General features: G+C 36.1%; 1 protein-coding gene across 1 annotated transcript in view; it reads right to left on the minus strand.

Annotated features, from left to right (window-relative positions):
- LOC104292318 overlaps positions 1-7,556 on the minus strand; it is a 47,856-nt gene extending 40,300 nt beyond the window's left edge. The window contains exons 1-4 of the mRNA XM_009891674.1: positions 7,499-7,556; positions 5,664-6,482; positions 4,002-5,354; positions 1,337-1,519 (exon numbers count right to left, since the gene is read on the minus strand). Of these exons, the coding sequence (XP_009889976.1) occupies positions 1,337-1,519; positions 4,002-5,354; positions 5,664-6,482; positions 7,499-7,556 (2,413 nt within the window). The remainder of the gene's footprint in view (positions 1-1,336; positions 1,520-4,001; positions 5,355-5,663; positions 6,483-7,498) is intronic.
- Positions 7,557-19,686: the final 12,130 nt, after the last annotated feature.

Here is a 19,686-nt window from a genome sequence, read left to right on the forward strand (position 1 = left end):
AGATTTACGTTAGGTATTAGGAAGAATACTGTGAGGGTGGTGATACACTAGAACAGGTTGCCCAGGGAAGTTGTTGAGGCCCCATTCGTGGAAGTGTTCAAGGCCAGGTTGGACAGGGCTTTGAGAAACTTGGTCAAGTGGAAGGTGTCCTTGCTGATGGCAGGGTGTTTGGAACCAGATGATCTTTAAGTGCCCTTCCACCTCAAATAATTTTGTGATTCTATGGTCTCAATATAGGTGGCTAGTAACATTTTAGATGCCTTAGATTATCTTACTTGCCATCCAGTAACTGCTTCAAAAAGGCATGGATCCCCTGTAGGTCGCATATCTCAGGACCCTATTGGTGTTGTCAGCTGGCAACTGACACCTATGTTTAGGTAGGGAATTGAGGCCCTGCTGATGTAGGACTTACCTCTTCGGTACAGAGACAGAATATATTTACAGTTTGTCTTGTATTGGACTTGCACTGAAGTCTTACAGCTGCCAGTCTTCTATAGGTTTGCTTTTAACCTTCTTCAAAAAGGAGGTTATACATCTACATCTAAAACTTTTTTACCAACAGTAACAATTACAGCACAAAATATTTCCACAGGGAAGTGCATATTTCTTCATCTGTACATAGTACTTTTTACATTACTAAAATAGCAAAACAGGAGGCAAAGGCAGTGTGAAGTAAGAAGTACTACATATGTTCTCTCCTAGACTGTGCAACCCTTGCTTGGGGAGTCGTCTGCATGAAAAGTAAATTTATTAAGTTCATCTTTAAAATTCCTTCCCATGGGATTTAAGCTGATGAGTTTCATACAGGCTCAAGCACATGGCGAGGTGACAGATTTCTTAATGAGACAGTTACGGCACTAACTGTTTTAGTAACTGAAGGGACAGTGAAGCACAATCTAGGCAATAAGCCTGAAGATAAAAGGTGGAGCAGGTGGTTATGTTAGGGAGGAGAGAAAGAATCCCAGCTCATCATGGCTTTGACATAAGCAAAGTAGGCATCAGGATTACGATTTCTGTTATACCCTCAAAGCTGCTGCTGTAAGAGATTACCACTTTATCTGTGCCTAGAGCTTGTCTTAACATTAATTGCATATGGACAAGGATGATACAATCAACTTTTTTCCAGTTAGATTGTTTGCTTTGTCATATGAAGGAGAGAGAATACTAACTCCCATAGTGAGAATAGTTCAATTGAATAAAATAAGCTTGCTCATGATAATGGCTAAGACAGAGACTTGGGTTATGAACCGAAGATCAATTTCTGTAGTGGAAAACCCTATCAGAGTGTCAATCACATGAAGGAGAAACAATACAGTTGTAGGACTAAAGTACTCACTTGATCCCTCAGTGATTGTGCTGTTTATGGAGCTTCCTCCAGTTGAACTGCATTTTTTGCTGTCTTTGAACTGTTTCCGTCTCCTGGCCCACTGGTCTATTGCTTCTTCTTGGGAACTATCACTCGCTCTGGTGTCTTTCATCAAAGGTAGCTTTCTGGTTTTATTCATTTCTGATTTCAAGTCTAAATTATAACCAGACATTGTGAGGAATGCGTTAGACAACTTAAAGCAATTATACTCTTTAAAAGTTCCACATTCTAACTACAAGAATAACCCAACCAAACATACAAATGAAAACACCAAATAACACAGAAAATATTCATAAAGTATATATTTTAGACTAATTGAGGTCTTCATGCAGAGAAAAGTACATGTGATTACCTTGTAGTAGTTGTATTTGTAGTTAAATAAATACACAGCCATTCATATGGAACCATTTTTATGCAGAAACATGTAAATTTCTCATGGATTTTGTTTAAAAGTGTTCATACATTTTTGAAGTGGTCACTAGGTAGATATATAAAGTGCTATTTAAATCTTGCAAATAAAAGGAGGATGTACCTTTCTACTTTAGGTCTCTTTCTAGGTAGGGCAGTATACACTTATTTGTTGTATTACTATTTTAGCTAAAACAATTGGAGAACAGACTTTGTGTTGGATTCCATTCTGAAAATGCAACTGTACCTACTGGCAAGGGCAGAGAGGGAGAAAGTGAGCCCAGCCTCAACAGGCTCCCTAGAGGACTGTGTAAGTGCTCTGTTGGCTCAATAGCCTCTTTCTGTTTTCAGTCAGATCTCCATCACAGACCTGTGTCACTGAGCCCCTTTTCCAGAGCAGATGACTATTGCTGAGAGTCAGGAAACTGATTTCTTGTAGCACCCTTTGCATGAGTCCTTGCCCCTCTGATAATAATTGAATTCCCACACCACCAACAGACTTCTAGATTGCCTGGGCTCCTCTCCCTCATCCTGTTTATAACACTCATATCTGTTTTTCTCCTCTGTTCTATAGGCTCTCACTCTTTGTTGAAAAATGCCACATTTCCTTTCCAGTTTCACTGAATTACCAAGCACACGAAGTCCCACACTGCCCCTTGTGCCCCATGTCTTGACTAAGTAGGATGGTATTCCCATATTACAAGTGGACTTCAATTCATATTAATGACTTTTAAAACCTGAAATACTTATCCTTCTTTCTGGATGTACACATTTACTCATTTAAGGTAGGACCTCCATGGCATTGCTAAGAATAACACAAATAGAAAATCAAAATACAACCGTAGACCAAAGGAAAGCCAAAGTTACAGACCAGGTGAGGTGATAGGTAGGAGAAAGAACACACATAGATAATTACGAGCAAGGGGCAAAAGGGAAGAGGAGAGAATAAAATCAAAATGCAAGAAATAGCTACATCTCATGTCTGTGCTGTGTGTTTAACCACTGAGGTCTAATGTATGGGAAGTCAAGGTTTTTGAGCATGCAGGCTTCCTTCAGTGTCTTCTTTCTATACCTTGTTCTAAAATGATTTCCATTTAATTAATTCCCTTTATTTTAGTATTTTAGATATCTATCTATATAGCAATATCTGCCAATATAGTGTATCTATGTAGTGTATATAGACTTCAGGTATTTTGAAATGTCTACTAACAGTGCAAAAGAAGACAACCTTCGAGGACATATCATTATTTTCTGCAGACATTGTGAACTAGAGAGATTAAAAACTTTTTGATGCTTTTTACTAAGATTCTTGAAGACTTTTCCCCTGATAAGAAAGGATGCACTTTTCAACAGTATAAAACTCCTAACCTCCAAACATGTTGGAAACATTCTCTCCTGGAAAGGAAGATATGAGTTATGTTTGCACATAACCTGATTAATAATAAAAAATTAAAATGAAATTGTTTGGAGTGATATTTCAAAAACACACATGCGTGTGTGCGTACATATTGACAATGTAAAAAGTTTACATTGTAGAGTGCAGTGTCCCATTACGGCTTACATTTTTATTATTCAAAATGCTCGTTTTAAATGACCAATTATGAGTATGGGTTGATGGATTACAGAAGGGAAGACAAGAAATTTTGTAAAAGATTAGCTATTAAAAGCAATTATTTTTCATATGCAGTTTTCTTAACTACATAAATAGAGGAGAATAGAAGGTTAAATGATCCACTATGGTCATTGCATGACATGGAAAGGCTCATCCAGAATTAGGACTGAGATGTACTTGGAATTCAGTAATTCTGTAGCTCACATACATAACAAAACCAGATTTATATGATTTTAAACACTGACTTGAGCTCTGAGTTCCTGCCACATGGCAACTGCAAAAAAACCCTTCCTGTTTTGGTGTTTGCTTCTCTCACTAGATGTATAGGATGTGTTGACGCTTTAATGTAGGAAACCCACTTCTTGAGCAAAGCTGCACTAAAATTTTCTTGGCTTTTAAATTTTTATTGAAGTTACTTGGCTCAAGAAGATGGCTCCTAGGATCCTCAACACAGTAACTGCATATTATAACCAAACAGCCAAGCATACCAATATGATCTCTTTGTAAAGTTATAATATACTTTCATTTTCCCCAAAAAGATGTCACCAAAGCACTAAAGCACCTATGCAAAAGATGGGTAAGTGATATTAACTCCAAAAGTCTTACAACACCTACCTTTCTGACTAATCTGTTTTACTGATAATGGGGGGAGGTCTGCATTCTGATGAAAATCTTCTTTTGAAATTTCAATCTTTTTCTCAACTTCATCAGGGTTGGATTTGGCTAACTGAGGTAGCTGATGTACTCCAGGCTCTCTCTTTAAGCTATCATCAGTTGACTGTTTACTGCAAAAGTTCTCTGGTCTTTCCTTGACATTTGAATGTTCTGTGAAATTCTCTTTGTTTTCTGTATATGCTGATGAGGTAGATAATATGGCAGCCTGTGCTGAATCATTATGGTAATCGGATTCAACAAGGATATTCCCAGATATGTCTGGTATCTCAGAAAAGCTTTCTGATTCATTATTTATGTCGTGCTCCTCAGGATCTAAGAGCAAGGATGACAGCAAGGATTCTTCTTGTATACTACAGGGAAGTTTAGGCTCTTTTCTTACTGCAGAGTTGAAAGAATCGGGTATCAATTTAGTGTCACCTTGGATGAGTCTTCGTTCTAGTTCTCCAGTTATCACGGTCATTACTGACCCTCTCCTTTTCTTTGTTACCTCAAGCTCTGCAGGGGGTTGGTGAACATTTTGCTGTAAAGCTGGGAGTTGTTTTGGGGTGCTTTCTGTAGATGCATAATTAGTACTTTCCTTGTCATTAATAAATTCACCTGAAGGACTTCTACAATGTGGAAAGACGTGTACCAGCTGACCTTTGTTCTGCACTTCAACATGGTTTTCTTGATGGTTGTACTCTGGTGTCCCTTCATCTAAAGCATCTTCGGTAGACTCAGAGTCTTCCTCCCATATGGCTAGGTTTCTCAGAGGCTCCTCATGCCCATTTTCTTTTTTCTCATTTGTAGTACCACTGGAATGAAAACTCTCCATCAATGTTTCTTCTGTTTCTTCGCCTTGCCCTCCATAGTCTGCATAGTCATTCAGTAAACAAGTGTCATCTAGACTTTCTTCAGGCTCAGATGGATAAATGGTAATATTATGATCAAATGATGTGAAAGCATACTGATATGAAGACTTCAGACCTCTCAAACTTTTCAGTGAGGAGGTCAAGTCAGAACAGTTAGAAAGTTCTGTATAGCTGGTATGAACATGTGAGTTCCTGTTACAGATATCTCCTATTTTGGTCTCCTTAGGCAACATTTTTAAGGATGGCAATGAACAAAAGCCAGAATCCCTTCTAGGGCGAGCTGGTAAGGGTACATCAAGGGTAGTATCTGGGAAAGACTTTCGTCTTGCTGGTTTTTGCCCCATGTCTCTGCATTTCTCACAGTTCTTTCTTTCTTGACTTAATACATTGTTCCTACTGATACACTCCTTCCCGGTGTTTGGGTTATTCAAGGTATTACTAGCTACAAGACAATTTGTATTATTTATTTTTGAGAAAAGTATTTTATCTTTTGAAAAATCTTCCTTTTCATTGGTGTGGTCTTCATAGTCCTTTTTGTTACGTTTACAGAAATAATTTTTTTCCCCCCAAATTTTCAAAGCTGTAGAGAGGCTGTCAGATTCCTTTGTGGAATCTGACAAAGATACCCCCTCTGCAATTGTATCCAAATGCATTTTGTCACAGTCAGCAAATTCTTTAGGTGGAGGGAGAAGGGTACATCCATCTGGGAATGTATAGTCTACTTTTTCATGAAAGCTAAAAGATGACTCACAATCTGTATTGCAAGGTGCCTCTGTTACAGAATAGTCTGTTTCGCTCCAATATGTGTCTTCATGTTCCCTGTTGCCGTTTTTGCTCTGTGCCTCTTCACCAGGTTTGATATTGACCTTTAGATTTTTCTTTCTGCTGGTATATTCCACTTTAATTTCCTTTGCTTCAATGTTCATTTTCAGGCAGGCATTTTTGTTTATGGCAGTTCGAATTTTATGTTTAGAGGATCCCTTATAATTCCCTTTGTGTTCTGCTGAATGGTCAGTTGAAGGACACTGGTACTTCGAACACTTTGAACACTGGCTTTTCTGGTATTGTCTTTCATGACAACGTTTATTGTTCTTTGAACTTTTCCTTTTTTCAACTACAAGGTTTGTTCCAGAATCAAGCACAGAAACATTCTTAACTTCTACTTTCACATTAAAAGAACCATATTTTACTTCTGCAGTAATTTTTCCAGTAGCCAAACTAACGAATTCTGCAGAGTCTGGCTTGCCCCACAGTGTAATTTTTCCTGTGGATGAGCCCTCTGATTCACCAAAAGTTACTGTAGCTAGGATTTCATCTTGCTGAGGAGAAAACATTTGAGGAGTGTAGTTCTTTTCCTTCTTTCCTTCTTTTTCGCTGTCTGATACGTTATCAAGGTCTCTATCTTCAGATGCATCTGAGCTACTCTGATTCTTGTTTTCATGATATTTTCCATCTTCTTCAGTACCCTTTACATCCAGTGGCTCAGCTAAGTGAGCCAGAGCCTCATCTGCTTTATTTTCAAGGCTTCCTACATTTTGCTGGCATTTACAAATAGGTGACAACTGTTCATCTAATTTAAGGTAAAAAAAAGAAAAAAACATTTTTTTTTCCCATGATTTGGTAAGCAGTATCACAAATGTATGATTAGCTTTGAGACACTTTTCAAAGAAAATGCCTATTTTATCTTTAAGTTGTAGTGTATTTTCTACAACATTATTTTTTCATTTCAATATTAACTTCTTTTGTCTTAATTATCTGATAAGCAATGTGAAGTCAGATGAACAGGGTAGGCCATGTTAACTCGCTCTGATTGGAGAAAATTAATATATCTATAGTGTTTTTTTCTTGTTGTTAGGGAATAAGGTATTCTATTTGCATAGAGAAAGATCTACCCTTTTTACTTCCATTACTCCTCTCAGTATTTACTTCGTTCCTGTGAACACACTGGGACAATCAATATCCCATTGCATGTTTGCAGTTTGGGGCAAATTACGTGGAACTTGACTTTTATAATCCTTTTATAGATCAGCAAACAAAGGGATTAATGAATACTGTCACAATCACACAGCAGATCGGTGACACATTGCCAGGAGCTGTGAGCCACAGCTCCCTATTTGAAGCAAAGGAAAATACTGTTTCTCGGCGGGAGCTGTACTAGGCAAGATTTCATGGCATTCATACAATTACATAAAATTCTGCCTCGCTTGGGCTTTTTTTAGAATAGTTCATGTGCATTAGAGGATAACAGCTTACAGTGACATCTACCTAAGCAGGATTAGAACAAGCTGTTTAACTCAGACAACACTGAGAAATTTACAGCAAGAATGCTGAAAATTTGAAGCAATTAAACATCAACATGTTTGGAAAGACTTTGCCAGAAATAGCTAGGACAGCAGCTCAACTGAAATAAAACAACGAGCCTCATCAAGACATTACCTGGATGTACCCACACTTGAGCGTAAATATTTCCAATTTGACAAACAGCTTGGGGCACAAAGATGGATTTCTGTCTTGATGAGTAAATGGAGAATAACCACCTATGATTCTGACATTTTTACTTCAAATTAAACATTTCTGTAAACTTACATTCTCTGGAATCAAAGCTCTTTCTGCCCTTGCAGCTTTTTCTTCTTTTTCTACTCATTTCTAAGAACTGAGGGCATCTGGGTTCCGCTCTTCTGTGTGGGAGAGAAAACATTGGATAATAATAAAGTTTCTCTGGAATAATTTTGCTCTCTAACTCTTTCAGGCCCTCTAACTTGGCTTTTCTCCTGCGTAAGAACTGACTGGTTATAATGCAAATTAGAAAAGTGCTAGAGCAGGTACTAATGCATCAATTTTCTTCTCTTGGTTATTTGGGACCAAATTTTCAAAGATTTCCAAATAGCTTAAAATCAAGGTCTGATGATCTCAGCTGTGGGGCCTGAACCAATACTCTTTGAAGTCTGTGGGAGGTTTGGGCAGTGGCTGACCTTTTCTACTCTATGATTTTATCTGATTCTGATTTTTAGGGATTAATATTTTGGTTTAAGCATTCCTTTTAAATTCAATCTTACTTGTATATATAATGAAATACTTAATAATAATTGTTGTTTCTCTTGAGAAAAATTCAGAGATAAAATAAGATTCAAAATAAGAGAATAAAGGGCCTCAGCTAGGACTAAATGCATATCTGAGCTGCCTGCAGAGCAAACCAAGTCCAATCTGCATCTCACAGTTTGGGTTGTTCTTTATATTTTTTTGTGGGAAGATGAAAATTGTCTTAGATGACTTTTTCACCTCATAGAGAAACTTGTTAAATGTAAGACTAACTGTTAATGTTGGCTTAGTTTTGAAGACCTACTCTGCTCAAAATTAAATGGCAGTGGAAAACTCTAATAATTAATTTTTTAATATTATTATTATTTTCATAATAACAAGAAAATAAAAATTAAAGTTTATTTGCATTTCTCCACAAGCCAGTGGGAAATTTACCTGTCTGAATTTCACAGGCCTTAAGAAACGTGGTATCAAACAAGGCTCAGTCCAGAGGAAACATTATGGATGCTACTATATGTGTACTTTAATAATTTGAAACGAATGAAGAATCCCTAAACCCTCAACTAGGAGCTGAGCTTTGCATCCATGTTTAGTTAGTCAGTTGTTTTCTTGCAGCTGATCGCGGAAGTGAGACCTTAAATTTATATTGAACTGAGCAGAATAGCTAAAATCCAGAATCCTCTGTCATTCTGATAGTGCGATGGGGCTGAATACTGACAGAAGGCACCATAGTGATGGAAGACATCTGTATCCCATGCAACAGGGTTACTATGTAGAGGCTATTTAATCAATTAGAGTCGGTAGCATTTTCTGGGATTCATGTTTCCTTGAGAAATAGACCAAAATTTACAACTGCTTTTTGTTGGGGCTTTTTTTTTTTTTTTTTCAGTATTGAAATATAATGAAAATTGTCAACTTTCCAAAACAAGTCAATGTGTTAGGTTTTGTTTCTGTTTTTTTAATCCAAATATTTTCTATCATATTCTAAATGACCTTGGAATAGATAATTGACATTGTTTGAAATTAGAAGTGTTTGAACTGCTAATACTTCATTGGGATAGTCTGGAAAATCAGTACAGGTATGTATGTATGTAACTGCAAGTGTTATTAGTCATAATCATCTTCAGATGATCGTTCATCAGTACATCAAATACATCACTATGGAAAGAGCTTGAGTTAATTTTTCAGGCTGTGAACTTATCTGGTGTAATGGGGATTTATGGATCTTGTTATAAAAATGAGGATTAGGATAAAGCTTTTTAAATCATTGCATTGACATTATAAGACTCATGTTAGCTGTCACTGTATGCAGTGAAACATAGCTAGCCAAACAACTGGGAAAAAATTCTTCTTTCAAGACACAGTCATTGACTTCTACTTCGGAAAACTTTTTAATTTTGTGTGTGGCTGAATATGCCAGTGCACAAATACATCCATTAGTTGGCTGCAAAAGTGCAGGCATTCTCCCCTGTCTTTTTGGAAGACACTCTAGAGAGACTGAGAAAGTTTTGTATTTATTTCACAGCAGACACTTTGGAATGTTTACACCATCAATTTTCTGGATGAAACTATACCTCTCTGTTTTTTTCCAGGTGTCTTTAAGTCAGAGCTTGACAGACAGCCAAACCTGCCAGCTGAGCTCTGCTCTCAGCGGGAAGAATGACCTTAAAGCCAAAGACAAGGCTTTAAAGGACACAGAGGCAAGAGCTGGGACTGATATTTATCCGTAGTATTGGATATGAGGCAGTGCCTGTAAATTCCAGATAAAAATCAATATTGTCTTAAAAAGTTACAGATGCAAGTATGTTAAGACTATCAAACTCACATTTAGAGATGTCTTATGCTATGTGAGATTTGCCGACTGGCACATATATTTATGACAATGGGAACAACAGTCTAACGAAGGTCCATAATCTGATTGTGATATTTGAGGTTTCAGTTATATTTCATTAAGTTGTAATTGAGAAAATATTTTTATTTCTAGGAATTCTCTCAATTCAACCTAAGGAAGTCACTACACATTCAGTTCCTTCCCCTTCCCCTTTCCCTTCCCCTTCCCTTTCCCCTTCCCCTTCCTTTTCCCCAACTTCATGGTTGTCTTTCCAAGATACTTTCCTTTGTTATATATATTTTTGCCTTTCCCAGGAATTCAACTTCTGTGGTTTTTTCCCTATCCTATGGTCAGTAATGAAATGGTTAATCTCAATATAGGAAATGTGATTGCTAAGCTTCTTTTCTAAAATGGTGTTAAAAATTATTTGCAGATCAAGAACAGCTGCCTGTTTTATTCTAGTCCCTCTTTACATTTGACAGTTAATTGTACAGCTCTATGCACTACAAATTACTTTAAAGAAAATCTGAATTTTACAGAATGCTGAATGCACCTTATGGGCCAGGAATATATCTAGTACATATAGTCTTGAAGGTCTTTTTTTAGGGAAGAATAATAGGTACGACTGGAATCAGACAGCAGTGGATTTGCATTGTAATGGCTTTGGGGATATGGGTAGCATGGTTCAAGGTGGATGGAGGAGTAGAGAAGTGAAAAGAACATTGAAAAATGCCAAAAAGGAAAGAAGAAACACTACAAGAATAATGCTGGAATATTAAGGAGACAAAGTGTTGTGGATCGATTCAAACAAAAATCATATTCATTTGTGTTTCTCCTCATAGTTGTAACGTATGTTTTTGCCAGGTTTTGTCATGGCAAAACATCATACGCCTTTGCAGAATACAATCTAGGCCTGAGATGGTCACTAGTTCTGCTACTGTTCAAATAGCATTTAGTGGCATGGGACAATCTGAAAGTACTGCTGATAGATAGTGTTGGTACTCTGCATGTCCGGATTGTGGGAAATGAACTAGTACTTTCTAAAGCTTAATAATCTAAGCATGCAGATGTGAAACCATCAGTAGAGATAGCCATGGGGTCAAAGTTGCTCATAGTGGTAGGATTACAGATTTTGCTGTGTTGTCAAAGATGAGACATAAGACCTAGGTGAACAGGATGGTGAAGCTGTTTTTTGTTTTGTTTTGGTTTGGTTTTTTTTTAGTTATTTCTGTAATTGGTACTGAGTAGATCAAAATTAGAATGATTGTTTGTACTGTTTATTTGTGATTAAGACTACTATCTCTCAGATGCTAATTTCTGTATTTATATATTATTGATTTTAATTATACATATAGTGTGTTAAATTATTGATATCTTAAAGTAATTTTCAGGTAAACATTGGAAAGAACCTTTATGTTGCAAATAGTTTTGTTGTCTCTACTGCTTTTCTGTATGTTAATTTATGCATTCTCCTCTAAGGCTTACCACACCAGAAGAGGCACCAGTCCTTTGCTTTTCACTCATCTTTTCTATGCTTGTTTGCCTGGCATTGTCTTTGCCTGTTCCTATTTTGTTGGTGCTACAGCTGAGATGTGCTAACAGAATTAGGAATCTCATCACCTCCAATCCTAGTCACATGAGTAGACCCGTTGACCTGAGTAAGGATTAGTTGTATGCATCAGGACTGCAGGGTAAGACCCGGCATTAGGTACTATTCTGTCCACTGCTGGACACTAGATGAACACTAGTGCAATTAGCTTAGATGAGAACAGAGGCACTCAGCAGTTCACTGGATGGAAGCCAACATCTACTGACATAGTGCTCTACGTGACAGGTTATTCTTACTACAAACAGCAGCGCGTGGGTTAGCTCAGAATAACAACTTCTTAATTTTGAGTGAAAGATCACCCTTCCACCATAACAACAGTTAAAGCTCTGTCTAGAATGTGTTTATTTTCACTGTGAATAACATCCATAATAGTTTTTCTTTCAGGATAATGCAGGTGATGACAAGCTTTGTGATTATAAAGGCAAAAAAATATTTGTCTAACATATACCTCTCAGATCATCTTGGTAGGCAGGAAAAGTTGTCTTAAAAATGCTGGTTGGGAGTAAAACTGAATTTTACTTCACTCATATATTTATGTAATGGAGATTTTATGTGAAAACAGGTATATTCTTAAGTTTTCTAAACAAGCACATTCAGTGAACCTATACAGTAATGAGACACTGGCAGAAAAGACAAACTAAAAAAAGGAAAGGAAAATGTGGAGAAAATATTTAATAATGTTGAATCGGAATGGTGTGGTAACACAATACATTTGCGAAATATTTAATGTTCTTTCAAGATACTATTAATTGCCCATTTAGATGGTATGTCTTTCTCATAATTTTGGTACCTTATTTTGTAGAAGGCATGGCTATAAATGTATTCAGTGGCAGCTCACTGAATACTTCCCCACTGAATCCTATACTGTTCACAGACAGCAGAAGGATGATGTCACAGAATGCCCAAACAAGGCTTTCTGAAAAAACAACCTTCTACTTGCTCTTTCCTTCTGTATTTCAACTGCATCAAACCCTTCTGATTAATTTCCTCCCTTTGGATACAGAATCCAACTTCTGTTTCCACTGCCCTCGATAACCTCAACTATGCTGAATTTTGTTCTCCTTGACTTCCATTCTGTCTCTTCTTGTATTTCTCAATATTCTTCTATTCCATACCAATCTTTGCTTTGACTTTGCCCCTCAAGTTATCAACTGTGTTTGGCCCAGTCTATCCCTACTTAGTTCCTCTCCTCCTATAAAATTATTCTTAAAACTTGATTTTTTATACTTGGTTTTTTGACTTGTGGCATACTACCTGTGTTAGCTTTTGTGCATTGAGTCAGATGCCCCACAGATAATTTACTTTCAACAGAGACAATGTCATTAGCATGAATTGTGGAGAGCCTAATAGTTCCATACAGACAGCATGCAAAAATGGCTTATCATTGATTTACCTCTTATTAACTTCAATCAAGTATATCTTATTCAAGTACGTTCCATTTTTTGCCCTTTTTCTACAGAGATTCTCCAAATCTCTTTATCGAACTCCCACTATTACCTTACTGGAATAATTTCTGAACACCCATTTCTGCCGTACTGTTGCCATACTGTTGCCAAAGAATGTATATTATGCCAAACACATGCAAGAAAAGCAGTGTGTTATCAAAAATGCCTGTCTTAGTAGTATTTCTTCCTCTCTGCCTCAGCTGGTCTGTATCTTATTTTCATTGGTTATAGTTTTGTCTATATGTTTTCCAGAAAAGTCTGGTCTTTAAAAATGTCTTTGCAAAATGTCTAGAACAAAGGAACCAAGCAAACATCTACAGGGGCTGTAACAGGACCCTAAAGCCTCTTAAAAAACTAATTAAAACATTAATTATATGGCTACAAAGAATCAGCTTCCCTTCAAATGGAACTCGGCAGTTATCTGGCAGGATCCAACCAGCTATGAGAACAGTGCATCCAAATGACACACTTAGAACAGCATGGGTAAGTGAAATTATTCTGCAACAGGTATTGTAGAGGACTCACTGATCAATCATTTTATTTCATGAAATGTGCTGTGGGACTTGTAATGCGCACACCAAATCAGGATCTTGCTTTTTCAGATCATGAAAAGACAGCAAACACCACTCAGTATTATTTCTGCAGTTCTGATTCTCAAGGAAGGTTGCTGTCTAAACAGCTAAGAACATCACTTAAGCCATAAATGAGCATATTCAGGAAATCCAAACCCCATGTCATTAATTTTTGCATTATTTTGGACTCTTTTATACCAGACGAAATAGGTTTTGACCAATCTTTTTTTAAGGAATAGTGGGTATACTGTTCTCACCATTATGTTAACGATGCCTCCCTGCAGGCAGAGCGCTCTTCACTTCAGTTTTAAAAACCGCTAATAAAGTAGCAGTCAGTCAAATGTTTTCAAAATTATTTTAACTAAGAAGTGAGAATGCAAATGCCATACTAAAAAACAGTTCAGCCATTATAGGCTGTATATGCACAAGCATTTCTGCCTTTTCAGGGAGAAGTCAAGTCATTGGTCCAGCTTTCAGTTCTTAAATTCTGCAAAACCACAGAAAAAACTCATTTTCTTACAAAGCTTCTGCCTACTTAATAAGCCAATCTTGCTTTATGTTTAATTATTTTGAGCTTTTGCCACAGGAAGAAGAAACAATGTGTTAATAAGGATAAGCATTTATTTCATATTTTGGAGATGTTTCATTTCTGCATCATCATTGTTCATTTCTGCCCTCACTTACAGATATGCACTGTTCTCCACTGCAACAAAATGGAGAACGAGTAGGTAGCCTCTGTGCTGTAAATGCTGCATACGGAGATCATGTGATGATTTTCACACAAGTACTATATAACGAGTATTTCAACTTACTGATCAGATTTTACCAGTGGTATCAGTTTAATGCAATGGATGTTCGTGTATTTACTATCATCTATGTAAAAAACATATTTTAAAAAACTGGCAGAGAACATACTTTATTGTGCATTATATCTCTGTCATAACGGATAAAATTATTTTGTCTTCAGCAAAAGTTCTGAAAATATATTTAAAAAATTCCCATGATTTGCCATTTCTGTTTACATTGTTAGACCTCTGCTATTCCTGTTTTAGAAACCAATTGCTAATTTGAATCTCCTTCTCCAGAGACATTCAAAACCTGCCTGGATGCATTCCTGTCCAACCTGCTGTGGGTGAACCTGATTTGGCAGAGGGGTTGGACTAGATGATCTCCAGAGGTCCCTTCCAACCCCTGCAATTCTGTGAATGTTAGCTGGATTAGTCCTCTTCTTGTCAGTGAGTTTGTCTTTCTGATATTTAGTGCACTATCTTACATTTTCGTCACTTTTAATTTCTATTTCGGCATGTACTCTCCATACCTTGTCAGCATCAAACATGAAAGCAGGTAAGTGAAATACCCTTCCAATGTGATATGGCAATTGATCATGAAATTAGTAGAAATCTCACTATAACACAGGACCATCTTCAATAATGAAATCTAATTTCTATAGTCCAAGATGTTACTGTCAAGTACTACAATTCTTTGTCAATCTGAATTATTCAACTTTTTTGAGCTTCGGAATTGTTCACCCATCGTAATAGAAATAATACAAATCCAAATCTTTGATTATACTTGACTCAGCTCACCAGAAGAAACCTGTGCCATAGTTGTACACTATAACAATTTTCTTTGAAAATGAGGTAGCTTTTTATTTTAAGAATGTCTCTGACTACAAAATACAAACTACAATTGAGATAGCTCATTTCTCATAGAATGAAATAATGGTAAAAAACCTTATCCTATCTTATAGGATTTCATTTCAGGCATCTAAAATTGGGAAACTAGAAATACCATACTTTCTGACTGTGCATTTTTCAGGGTCACTTTCTCCAGAACAATTTACAGTGCAGTAACTAGGAGCAATTTGGGTTTAGAATGACGAAAAAGGGGATTTTTACTATTTCATAGGCTCTTTTTTAGTTTTAGCAGGTACATTGAGAAAACGTCTACAATTCTTCACTGAACTGGGAAAGCTCCAGTGTTAGAATGTTTCTCTCCTTAAAAAGAAGTAAGAAAGTACTTTACTAAAGGTAGCTTACTATGCAGGATGATGAAATGGTAGGAGAAAAACCTTCCTATCCAGGCTTAAGTGCTGCAAAACGAGTCTGTAAGCTTCTCGACTGAACAATATGTAATATTTCTTCTTGACTAATAATCCTGTAGTCTAATCACAGCATGCCGAATCAGAAATGTTAGTTGCAGAAAGACAATACAAATAACAAACTGAGGTTCATTCAGGTGGGTTTTCACTTCTAAAATTATATACTCCTGCACTTTAAGTCCCTATATGCTAAAATGAGAGTCTTATGAATCAAAAATCCATCTTAGAAATCCCTATCATTTAGGAAAAAAATATTATTTACTCACAATCAAAAATCCATCTGAAAAATCCCTTCTATTTAGGAAACCATCACTCTTATTTATTTAGAAAACTAAACTATATACTGAACTATAATTGACATTCTTCAAACTGTATCTACTGTATAAAAACCTCCTGAAATTCCACATTTCACAAAAGCTATGTGTTAGAACAATTAGTTATCTACAGAATACTACCTGACAGGGTGTCATTTAAAAAAAAAGGGGGGGGGCAAAAAAAAGGAAAAAAAATGTTTGTACTTACTATCAGCCAACATTCATTTTCCTCAGACCCTTGCTTGCTATTATGGCCTCTCTGTGAATAGTTTGCTTTTCTAAGCTCAAGAAGGATGGGCTGGCTGTCTTGCTAAGGCTTAATAGGATAACAAGTTCAATTTTTTTTTTCCTTTGGACTTATCCACTTCTGTACTGTCACCCCCAGTCAGCAATGATATGCTGTACACAGATAACCTTCTAATCACTGAAGCAATAAAGGACTGCAAGTTATTGAACTCTTAAGAGCTAAAGCAGGTATGAAAAATAACTCAACCTACCAGGGTCTTACAAAATGTCAGGCTTGTCTGAAAAGTCTTAATCAACCAGATTACCTAATTAAAATTAAAGGTAAAAGAGGGAGAAGTGTCGTTCAGAGTCTTGCTCCACTTCTTTTTCTATTTCTGTCTCCTAAGCTCAGAATCAGATTAGTATATTTAATTCCATGAAGCATCACGACTGGTCTACCTTTAATCAGCCTGTTGACATCTACCCCTTTCCCCTTCACATGTAGAATTCAAGATAATCGTTTACCAACTTGGCAATATTCCTACACAAAACAAAAAATATAATGTTCATGCTACAGCATCAACACTAGAATGATTTTATTTTTCATGTTTACACATATAAAATATGAAAAATGAGATAAAAGAAGTATGCTTATAGGGACTGCTGCAAAGTTTGTAAAAATCTCACAATCGGTATTGCGCTTAGAGGAGCTTACAGGAGATGTCATTACATCACATGAGCTTACAGCTTGGTTAGTAGTATCAATTTTGGTTTGTGTTTAAACACCTCATCTCTTTCTTTTCCACTTCATTAAATTACTATATCTATTACTTGTAAATAATATAATTTAAAAAACAGATAAAATATAGAATATTTAAAACTTGTATGCTGAATAGAAGTTAATTCTCATTAGTGGACAGGCAAATTGGGAGAAAAAAGCATCTCCAGAATTTTCTGCTGTGTGCATCTATATGTAATGAGCATTCTTTTTGCTCTCATACCATTGTAGAAGTTTTAGTGGTTTAAGGAATACTATCTTTTTACTGTACCACATTAACTTAGTGGCAAGAAATAGCCTGCTTGAAAAGCCGCAGTCTTTTCAATACAGCAAACAATTCAAATCTTTTGAAGGTGTTGCCCTAACCATATTCCAGTCAGAACCACTACACTCTGTTTAATTGTTGCTAAATTTAATGCGGCACTTTTCTAAATTGCTCTAGTTGCTAAATACTACAGCATTTGGCTCTTCAATTAGATATTTCATATGTATTCTGCATTCAGTAACTATCCTTCAGAAAACTGCTATGCATACGTATTTTCAACCTAAAACTCAAGCCTACAACCTACAAACAGGTCAAATTGAGCAATAAAAAGCCAGGAAAAGTTTCACTTTAAATATTAGAGATTAAAATTATCAAATTAGTTTTCTTAAATAAGGGGTGTTTGTCATCTTCTCTGTGAGTGGTTCATCTGTTTGGGAGGGAAAAAAAAGGCAAGCTTAAAAAGGACTGTTGATTTAGCTCTTGAAAATGAGTATATATAAAAAAATTATTGCAACGCCAGAAGTTATTAGAACTGAAAAATCATTAAAGCAGTAATACCCAAGTTTGAGAGTAATAAAGTGCTATTTCCTTTTTCAAACTCTCCTTTTTCTGCTTTTTTCATGCAGTAAAATTATTTTTTTCAAATTAATTATTAGCATTGCAATTACAGATATATCGTTTATACAGATTCTCAATTGAAAAATAGTCTGATTCTGAACATCAGTATGGGTTATGGATACTATTTTCTGAGTTTGAGAGTTACAAACCCATCTCTACAGCAACCCACCATAATTTCCTACATGAAAAACTAGTATTAGACTGGTTCTTATATGTGTATTTTCAGTTACCTCTATACGATAAATTATTTCTCTTTATGCTACATTTGCTCTTTGGTTTATCCTCCCTCCTCTATGTGCTCCTCATTCCTTCCTTGTTCATCTCTCAATGTGCAATCATCATAGTACTAGTTAAAAATTCCTTGCATTGCTTAGCTTCCACCACTGTTGGCATACTGTCCACTGTTCTCCTTTACTTGCATGAAGAACCTGCAACGAGGCTTCCTTGTCTCCCACAATTGTTTAAAATATTTAATTCCACTGAAAATGTGCTGTCCTGCTGGTAGCTGTAGTCCATGACAGCTTTTCATACTTCCCCTTCTTTGTAAAAGCAATTTTTAAAGGAAGTAGCGTCTTGCTTCCTTCTCAGTTCCAGACAGCTCAACCGATAACGTGATTTTCTCCATTTGTAGGTATAGCTGAAACAAGCGAGAGAATGAAGCAATGTAGTGATTTGTCAGCTGTCCTAGGTCTGTCAGAAATGCTTCTTGCTTTAAAGTTTGGTATGTGCTCCCTTAAAAAACAAAAAGGAGCTGCTGAGCATAGTATGACACTAGATGGAAGAAACAGAACCACTGGATTTGTAAAATATTTTTACTGATTCCAGTTTGCAGGGAATTTTGAAACAAATTTGACATCATTCACTGATTAAAAAAATTAAGTTAATGAGTTAAAAAAAATAGTAAGTTAATATTTATGACTATCATTGTATTTCCTTCTGGTCATTTGCATTTCTTTTTATATCACAGCAACGACTGCATAATCACAGACAACTGGACCATTACATAATGACATTAATAATAAAACCAGTATACTTTTATAACCTTCCATTTTGAAAGAATATTAAGTTAACATTGTTTTCAATAACAATAAATTAAGGCACAAATTTGAACTGTAGCATTAAATACACGTAAGTAAAGATTTTAATTCATATACTGTTTTCCCAGTCTTACAGCTGGGGTTAATGAATTTCTTCCAACTGTAAAATTCTTAACAGCAGTTAACAATCTTAGTGTCTCCATTTCCATAAAATAAGTTTGTACATATTTTGAGATATTACATCTCATTTAATTAATCTACTTTTGTCCTCCATTACTCTACAGTTCCATTTCTACTTATCAGAGAATGAAATAACTCACTGTCTAGGGTCAATAACTAATTATCTTACAAAAATGTCTAGTATTTAGGCTTTTGGGGATGGTTCACCAATACCTCATTCGTAAACAGAGTATTGTGTTATACTTTTAAATTCAGGCTGACCTACAACTGGGTAACTGCAGGCCAAATAAGACTGGGGCAGTAAATACTCTGCTTAGAGGGCTATTAATATAAAAGATACAAAGTACTACAATTAAAAACCAATTAAGACAAAATAGGACGATGTAAATGCAGAGTTTAAACAGCAGGCAAGATCAGGCCTCTTTGTAATGCTGTGACTCCTTCCAGTGGGGGACAGGAAAGACCAAATCAAACATTAAAAGCATGACAGCAAAAAGGATAATAATTTGATTCTAATATGAAGAGGCAGCCTGTGCATCACAAGGTAGCAGTTTTAGCTATCTGTTGCTTGCTTTCTTGGGATAATCACTGGCTTGTTGTCCAGTTTTAACTCAGATCTGAAAAAACCTACAAGGGTTTGCACAGTTTAGCTCAGGAACCAAACGAAAGGCTCAAAAATTTATGTAGCTGCTCACTCACTAAATAAACAGTTCTTTCCAATTTATTCCAAATTTAGCATTCACTAGAAGTAATTTAACTT

This window comes from Charadrius vociferus, unplaced genomic scaffold (genome assembly GCF_000708025.1).
Source record: "Charadrius vociferus isolate BGI_N301 unplaced genomic scaffold, ASM70802v2 scaffold609, whole genome shotgun sequence".
Taxonomy (NCBI): Eukaryota; Metazoa; Chordata; class Aves; order Charadriiformes; family Charadriidae; genus Charadrius; species Charadrius vociferus.